The 9197-nt window shown below is 31.8% G+C and overlaps 2 protein-coding genes across 2 annotated transcripts; one reads left to right on the forward strand and one right to left on the reverse strand.

The window, feature by feature from the left end:
- The first annotated feature begins 3299 nt into the window (after nt 1-3299).
- On the forward strand, nt 3300-4916 carry LOC132951363 (uncharacterized). Its single transcript, XM_061023179.1, has 4 exons — nt 3300-3456; nt 3766-3791; nt 4004-4128; nt 4230-4916. The coding sequence occupies exons 1-4, from the start codon at nt 3300-3302 to the stop codon at nt 4825-4827; spliced, it is 906 nt and encodes a 301-aa protein (XP_060879162.1). The 3' UTR covers nt 4828-4916.
- A 5-nt stretch (nt 4917-4921) lies between these two features.
- Nucleotides 4922-6393, reverse strand: LOC132951287 (uncharacterized). The gene is made up of 2 exons (XM_061023092.1): nt 6043-6393; nt 4922-5930 (listed from the first exon to the last, which is right to left on the reverse strand). The coding sequence occupies exons 1-2, from the start codon at nt 6372-6374 to the stop codon at nt 5018-5020; spliced, it is 1245 nt and encodes a 414-aa protein (XP_060879075.1). The 5' UTR covers nt 6375-6393; the 3' UTR covers nt 4922-5017.
- Nucleotides 6394-9197: the final 2804 nt, after the last annotated feature.

Here is a 9197-nt window from a genome sequence, read left to right on the forward strand (position 1 = left end):
TAACGACAGGATCAATAGCCGGTTCGGGGAATGAATAATCACAGCCTACGACAATATTTTACCATTTTAATATATAATATAAATAAATATCTCAACTACTCTAAGCCGTAGAATAAAATAAAACAACGGAATATGTTTGTACGCGGTGAAATAAATACCGTGAGAAATATAATATAACTTTTATATTGTTATAAACGTGAACATTTTCAAAACGACAATTGTAAATAAAATGTATAATATAATATATACCTATCATATGTACATGAAAATATATAATATAAGTTATAGGATCCTCTTGATATGCATTATGTATACATATGCGAGTATAACATTAGACGAATAAAATTACTCGAAACCACTGGCGTATAAATTATGCGAAGGGATGTCAACCTTTATACCGGGACAGCACCCAGACCAAAAAAATAAATATAAAAAGAACAAAGACAAATGGCGAATAGAAATTTAAAATGTATTTTGTGATCGTAATGACTACCGTAGTTTACGTGTAATCATGTACGACTTACGATATTAGACAGTTCGTTAGATTGAACTCTGTTTGATGCGTATTTACAGTGTATTATAATATACCTGATACGGGTACTTATACCATATTATGCGGATTAATAGTTTGAATAGTTTTACTTTCGAAATTAGCTTAGATAGTTATATTGTACATAGATCCACCTATATAATTTCATTACATGATTTTATAAAAATTTAATTTAGATAATAATAAATGCCCGCGTTTAAAGGCGTTTTATAGTCGTATAGATGTATTTTAACACGTCTTGATCATACCGAGTTTTCAGTAGGTATACGCCATGGATGGACGTATAACTGCACTTATACGTCTTTTTACTGCATCGATATCTTAAATAAAATAATAATGTCGATTAGTATGGAATGTTACCGCAAACAAGAAACCACTGAAATTGTTAATTTTCAGCTGTACCCGTGAATGAACTGAACTTTCAAAAAAGGAAAAACATGATGTGATGAGTGAAATCACAGAGTAATACTAAAACAATTTGACAAATGACTTATGTATCCAGCATGTATATATTTTGTAACTTGAAAGTACCTATATGATAATAATATTTAAGTCATTGTGCAAAAATGCGTCAACAATTATAATTGGTTAGACTTTGTTTTCTATTTAAACTTAATTACTTCCCATTGAAAATACCAAATATTATTTATAATATATTTCACTTTCTACTATTATATTTTTATCACTACTAAGAAAGAAGAAGAATATAGGAATATTAATGGTCAGAACTATCATGTTAAACGATGTGATTACTGATGGCATTATGTTATTTATTTATGTAATTATTTAACGGGCATAATACTCAATATAACATAACAGTAAGAGTACTGTACACAGTACACAGTCACTTCGCCACACAGTGATAGCAATTAAATAATAAAACGCACCGTCAAAGAACTAACAACATACAAGAAATAAATCAATTCATAATGTAACAGATGGTGGTAATAATAACAACAATAACAATAATAATAAAAGGAGAAATTTAAAAGAATCTTAAGTGCTCATTATCCAGTAGCGCCATGCGGTGAATAAGGTAATTTTAACATAATGACGCGAAACAGAGCAACAAAATCTAACAACTCATGAAATACTGTATAGTTGATAATATTATAATTATTATTGATTGCATAAAGATGTGTCGCATGCTTTTTTATATTATTGGTGTTGGTAATTTTTTTTCTACGTTATAAAATATTGTGTCAATGATGTTAACTTTTGATTGTGCAAAGTGTGAAAAAAACAGACGCTAACTGCGCTGTTCGCGTTATTCCTCGGATTTGGGCAACGGTAAATAAAATGTAACAAAAATAAAATAGAAACGTAACGTCCGTCTCCCTCATGACTCGCACAAACAAACACTAACAAACAAACAAACAAGCACAAACATACATAAACATTTGCGCGGCAGTGCTTCAACCGCGCTAGACCACTGCTGCGATTCACAATTCGTAGAAGGAACCGTCCCATCGACGTCGTGTGAAGTCGATTCGTTTCTCGCACGGGGTGGGTGCGAGGGTTGTGGGGTTAATCCGGACGGGGTTCTCGGTGGGTGGGCGCCGTCGCTTTGCAGGAAAGTCGCAAAGTCCGTTTAATTGAATGTTCAACCGAGCTCGTCGATCGGCCGCGAAGGTTCGCGAGCCCCACACTGCAGCGTCGTATACGAGACTCCATCCGCAGCTGCGATTATGTGTGTTCGGGTGGCCATAAAATCGAGATTTGCCATGTCCGGAAGATTAAGGACGGTCAACGAGAGTGAACTATAAATGAGAATTGCACCGGATCGACGTGTCCTGGTCAAAGAAAAGACGTGAGGTGTCCGTCGTCCGTATAAATATGCCGACCCGATAGGCCACATCGAATACGATTGCGCCATTTTACGGTATATATACGTTTCAACCGTGCCATAGAGGCGTCTTGCGGTTAATATTGGACTCGCTAATCTCGAGTACATCATAAGCAAACATATTATTATAATGCGGTAAAGAACCGCGCACGTGTACCCGTTTCGCACGTATTCAGTATTATAATAACGATTACCTATATACATTATTACGGTTACTGATGGCGAAAACCTTTGGAAAGTCCCTATTTTGTATTCGTTGAAAAGCAATTTTCTCATTTTTTAATAGGATTTATTTTTTTATATGTGCTACCACCGGTTTCTCGCGAAAATTGTGGGAAAACGCGTTGGAGACGTCTGGTAAGTACTCAGATTGTCGATTTTAATTTGTTTGTTTCGTATGACTTTTCGAGCGACACTATCCTTATTTACAAAGAATAACACAGGCAAGACAGTTTATAGTATAATGTGATAAATCAACAGAGATAAAATAAACAATAAATGAAATGTGATATGTAAAATTAACGCAGTAATAGCAATAATGATATTCATCAATAATTGAGACAGTTTGAAAATTAAACTGCAGATAATCAGATAATATTTTTATTAATTTCACTTGATTTTTCCCGTTATTCTATAATATGTATGCCTTAAGGTACGGTTTCCTAGACGCGACCGGTCGCCGAGACAGGTCGCTGCGACAGTCGCCGTCCGACTGTTAATATGTAATTCCTATTATCTGGTTTCCAACGCACGACTGTTGTCGCGCGACTGAACTTTATCGTGGCGACCGGCGACACTACCGGTCCGAGAGCAGTGTATTGCGACCGATGCGCGCGACCGTCGATTTTTTTTAGTCACAAACCAACTTTTGGGTAGTGAATTTCGATCATCACGTGCATGAATATGGCTAAATTGCATTTTTCGGGAGAAGAAGAAGAACAACTCATCGAATTGGTTCGAAAAAATGTTGAGTTGTTTGATCTGTCACACAACAAATATAAAGATGCAGAACATAAAGATAGTATTTGGTTAGATATTGCTAACACCATCGGGAAATCTGGTATGTAATATTTATCTATAACATAATATATAATCTAGCAATAAGATTAATTTAATACAATACAATGGCGTAGATACAATTTTTTGCCTTGGGAAAGTGTTTTTGTTTCAAATTAACTTAATATAATATTATTACTATTCATAATAATAATATGTACCTTACTCAGGCCCGTATTTAGGGGGGGCACGGGTAGGCAAATGCCTGGAGGCGCCATGTTTCAGGGGCGGCAAAATATTTTAGGGAATATAAAAATGTAATGAAAAAAAAATAACTGCATTTCATTTAATATTTTTGTAGTTTGTATTTTAGAAAAATGTTGTGAATCACTGTCTATAGTAAAGTTGTATTATTGCTACGGACTAAGATATTATGTAATATAATATAATATATGTATAAATAGTATATTTTAGTCATTTCAATGACTGAACCGATAAGATAAAATACTATGGCTTATCTATATAATATATATAATATATAGTAATAATATAATAATAGTAATAATATTATATTATTATTAATAATATAATATAATATAAAAAAATGGAAGTATATACGCGATTCACACAATCGCTGCAAAAGAAAACTCGGCACCGGGTCTGCAACTTCAGCGAAAAAATGTTTACCTTCAGCAGATCGTGCATCTTTTCTAAATACAGTTCAAAACGAACGGAGGTATCTATACAAATTTTTTTTTAATAAAATGTATCAAAAGCATACTTATATACCTACCTAATAATATTAATATTAATAATAATAATAAATATTTTCATTAGTTCTACTTGCAACATCATACCACAGAGCGAGGAAGACAATGTCGAAGAAGATGTGGCCATTGATGGAGATTTGGGCGTTTTACCACTCCAGGATAAAGATTCCCCTGGATGTTCCCTAGTAGATAAGCGTGCACGGTCTAAAGTAGACAAGCTATCAGCGTTAGTGACAAAAAGGGCAGAAGAAAGAAACAGGACATTTAAACGAATTGAAGAACAAAATCAACTAATCTTAAATGCAGAAAAACACAAAGATGATGATATCGATTTATTTTTTAAAAGTTTGGCATTAAGTGTTAAAAAACTGCCACAGGCAGCCATAAAAGAAGCCAAACTAAAGGCATTAATTATGGTTAACGAACTTGAGGACAAATATAGTGCAATTTCAGCAACACCTTCAAGTACTTTTTTGCCTATTCAAACTTACAATAACTATGAATATTCTAGTACTAGTTCACCATCATCAATTGCATACAGTATGCCAGATAATCAAAGTACGACCTCACCAGATTTATTTCAACCACAAGCAACAGTTTCCACTTCTTTTTTCAGGTCAAGCGACTTAGGAATACAAAATGACGTACAATTTCACAATGAGTAACATAAACAATAATTAATTTAAATGATAATAAAATAATTAATAATGTAATATTAAAGTAATGATGTAATAATAATAATTTAATAATTAGAAAAAACACAACTTTGTAAAATTAAATTAATAAATTGTTAATAAAATAATATACAAGTTCATTGAAATCATAATCAAATAATAGTATTAGTAAATAATAAATTTAAAATATTGTGTTGTTCTGCCAATTTAATGCTCCTTCATGGTTGAAAAAATGTTTAAATCGATCCCTCACTTCAAATCCTTGCATATTAAAAAATCCTCCTACTCGATTTAATTCCAGCATGTTGCCCGTTGGCAAAGTTTGTTCACAGTCATATTCGTAATGCGGCTGTCTGTTGTCTTCTAAATATCCATCCCTTAACATGTTGTGTAAACAACAAGCTACCCATATTAAGTTGTCACATGTTGTACTTTCAATATTAATTGGTTGGTAAAAAACACGGAATACTTGGCTCAATAAACCAAATGCATTTTCAGTGACACGCCTTGCTCTACTTAATCTATAATTAAATATTTTTTTAGAGGCATCTCCCATACTAGATTTTCTAGAATATGGCTTCATTATATTTGGGTGCAAGCGAAATGCTTCATCTCCAATAATAACGTGAGGCACAACAATGTTTGAACCTGGAAGTGAACTTTCTTCAGGGAATCTAAATGACCCATTTAAAATTTGTTGACCAATAAGAGATTTAAGAAAAATGCTACTATCGCCTTCTTTCCCATAAGAGCCAATATCAACAATGACGAATTTATAATTTGCATCAACCATTGCCAAGAGAACGATTGAAAAAAAATCTTTATAATTAAAGTATAGAGACCCCGAATTGTGTGGACTTCGAATACGTACGTGTTTACCATCAATGGCAAGTATGCAATTAGGAAAGTTCCACTTATAGGAAAATTCATCAGCCTTTTTTTTAAAATCAATTTGAGATGAATCCGGTAAGAAAACTGGAACTAACTTTTCTTTTAAAACTGACAAGGTCTGTTTTATTATTATACTGATGTAGCTATGACATACTCGAAAACCAAAGGCCAGTGATCGAAACGATTCCCCAGTTGCCATGTACCTACAAAATAAAAAATAAAAATATGGTGATACATCCAGTTTTTAGTGTGGTTAAAATAAATGTGATAAGTGTAAATAAAAATACTATAAATATCTAAATACTATTAAAATACCTTAATGTCAATGCCAATTTTTCTGCGGCTGTTATCGGTTTCTTCACTCGGTTGCTAGGCAATTTTGTTAATTGTACCTCGACAAGTGATAACAGGAAATCAAATTGGTTTTTATTAACACGTAAAAACTCGCGAAATTTTGTTTCATTTCCTATTAAATGTCTACTTATTAAAATTTCAAAGTATCCTTCAGCTTTCCTATTAAGAAAAAGTGCATCAACTTTTTCTCTCTGTTCTGATTGTGTTGTGATTAATAACTCATCGTCCTCTTCCTCTTCCTCGAGAAGAAGTAACATAATTTTATTATTGTTAATAATTGTATTCATACTCATAATAAATATAAAATTTAACTTGAAAACACTAGCACTCACTGCACGAAAGCCACAATGATACTGATTACAGATATAGAATTTGATAGTTTTTTTTACGTCACCGGAGACTGGTCTCGGCGACCAGTCGCGCCTGGGAAACCAGCACGCGCCAACGACAGGTTATAGCGACCGATCGCGGCGACCTGTCTCGGCGACCGGTCGCGTCTAGGAAACCGTACCTTTATGCCACAATTAGTTCACAAGACGTTATCCTAACTGCGTAAGCATTTTTTATGTTAGTATGTTTAAAACCAAACAAAATAAGATTTAATTATATCTACATTGGTTATTATGATTTTTTGCAATAAATTAATTTAATCTAATATTTTGACAACGCAATTCGATCTGACTTTTTAGGAGTATACTGCTGAGTATTATTAAATAGCAGCACTCTTGAATTAATTATTACATTATACTTCAACGTCCGGTTATAGTGAAAACTTGGTGGACGGTCTCTAAAAACTTTAGAAACGCGTAATGCACATTTGCCACAATCATAATATTATTATAATATATTATTTATTATATTCTGTCTAACCGATAGTAACAAAAAAACCACCATAATAATATATGGCAAGCGTCTTCCAACAAATCAGATAGATAATCGGTAAACTTGTAAAACAACTTTATTTTATTAATCATTTTACATTATTTGTGATAATATAATAATTATAAAACATTTGGAACTTATAAAAAGGTTTAGAATGTGCGGCTTTTTTTTATCTGTTTCCATCAGAAAATAGTTACATTAAATATAAATATTATAATAGAAAGGAAAAAACAAGTCGAGTCGATCCCTATGGAAATTTAATCAAAACGTTATTTCAATATTATTGAGACTTTTTTTATTATATTATATATTATTGAGCTTAGGTAGATGAAATTTGCATTTTGTAATTAACGAGTTAATCTGTTTATAGAGGATATTTCACTAAGTAATGATGCTCACCCAATACTTAACAATTATATTAATTTATAATAATATATTTTTTCAGATTTTTTCTAATAGTAAAGGGGTATAATATAAATAGTTCTCATATTATATATTTAAAGTAAAAATAGGCTACCTATTAATTCTTGATTATGAAAGCTTAACAGAAAATAAAAATAAAAGTATCCAGTAGCGATTTAAATTTTTTTTCAAATGAGAACCACCCTTTTTTACAGAATATACAGATTATTATTTTGAAAATGTCGACGCATCTATATCAAAAATCAAACGAGTAGTTTCAAAGTTATACACTAAGGATAATGATCCTTAACCACGGTGTAACATAAAATATAAAATAGATGTATTTTTATTTAGTCTAAGTATTATAATTATAGATTTGTAGGTATACCTACTGTGAAAATGTTATTAAATTATAAAGCTGTAATAAATTAATAATAATTAGGCATCTTTGATAGTCTTCAAATCATCATAATATTATCTTCCAACCATGTTATCATAGACTATCATCCTTGGTACTTAGTTTAACAATTCAAAAACTTCTCATCAAAATTCGTATATCTATTATACATCAACATTTAAAAAAAAGTAACTTGTTAAACAATTTATAGGAAAAGGGTGATACTCATTTAAAAAAACGAGAAAGTTTTTATCGCCACAGGACACTCCTTAAACGGTATAAAAAATCTAAATATTTGAAAATATGGTTCTAAAGTACACTTCAAAAATCCAAAAATCATAACTTGATTAGGTTCATTATTAACCCTATATAAAATGCCTGTTTAATCACCCCTGTATATGTATAATATATGATATATACCTAACAACAAATGGGATGATTTAACGTAAATTAATGATAATCGTGTCAGAGGTTGAAACTTTATAATCCAAGATATAGAACTGTTTCGACTTATCGTTGTAATGCAGACCTATTTTATTTCACATAAGATTATTTGATTTCCGAAAAAGGATTTACAAATCTTTACAACATTAAATAAAACAGTTAATTCGCTTAATTTTTCTGGTATCTATACAGTATTGGAATGATCTGACAAGTAAAAATGAAAAATTGCTACAAGTTAATCGTATGAAAAAAATTATGGAAATGTCCAAAACGAATGTTTTGAAAAAAGGGATTACGTTTTGAATTAATTTACTAGAAACAAAAATATTGATATTTTATACATTTTTTAAAAATAATCTACTCGACATAAATAAAAATTTTGTTCCTCTAAAATTTTCTAAAAATTTAATTTATAAATTAGCTATTAAAAAATGTGTAGGTAGGTCACGTTACTTTTGGATTCGAATCTTATGCCGTGTGATGACATTTTTCTAACGGAATGTACTATCTTAAATCGTGGTTTTGAGTGCATCTCTTCACTTTTTTTTTTGTAGGTGTAGACATACTCAATAATCTGTGTAGCCGGTGGTTTGAAATCACTTCAGGCGGGAAACAGTTTATGGAGATATGACAATATTCGACCACCATTGGTTGTGCGACGATCGCCACTATAATAACTTCGTAGGCCGTATACTGTTGTATCCGTCCAATGACCGTGGATGATTGTTTATGATGTATTGAAAGCTGCCGGTCAAAACTCAGCCGAAGACGGACCCGAATCACTCGATGGATGCGAACAATATAATATTATTATATTCTTACATGCAACGAGATAAAGACAATCAAATCGAAAACAAAATCGAGTCGCTGTTTGAAATCTTCTTGGCGCACAATACAAAACCGGTGAATGGCAATGTCGGGCCGAAGATAACAGAGCATAATAATAATAATAATCTTGCGTCGATAGTAGAACATTTACCTCCGAAATTGC

Source organism: Metopolophium dirhodum, chromosome 8 (assembly GCF_019925205.1).
Source record: "Metopolophium dirhodum isolate CAU chromosome 8, ASM1992520v1, whole genome shotgun sequence".
NCBI classification, from domain to species: domain Eukaryota; kingdom Metazoa; phylum Arthropoda; class Insecta; order Hemiptera; family Aphididae; genus Metopolophium; species Metopolophium dirhodum.

Bases quoted from the DNA above. Each gene is read 5' to 3' on its own strand.
- LOC132951363 (XM_061023179.1), top strand. From the start codon at position 3,300: ATGGCTAAATTGCATTTTTCGGGAGAAGAAGAAGAACAACTCATCGAA. The intron at 3,457-3,765 runs GTATGTAATATT...TTTGTATTTTAG, and splicing joins TAACACCATCGGGAAATCTG to AAAAATGTTGTGAATCACTG. The intron at 3,792-4,003 runs GTAAAGTTGTAT...AAAAAATGGAAG, and splicing joins GTTGTGAATCACTGTCTATA to TATATACGCGATTCACACAA.
- LOC132951287 (XM_061023092.1), bottom strand. From the start codon at position 6,374: ATGAGTATGAATACAATTATTAACAATAATAAAATTATGTTACTTCTT. The intron at 5,931-6,042 runs GTATTTTAATAG...TTTATTTTGTAG, and splicing joins AAATTGGCATTGACATTAAG to GTACATGGCAACTGGGGAAT.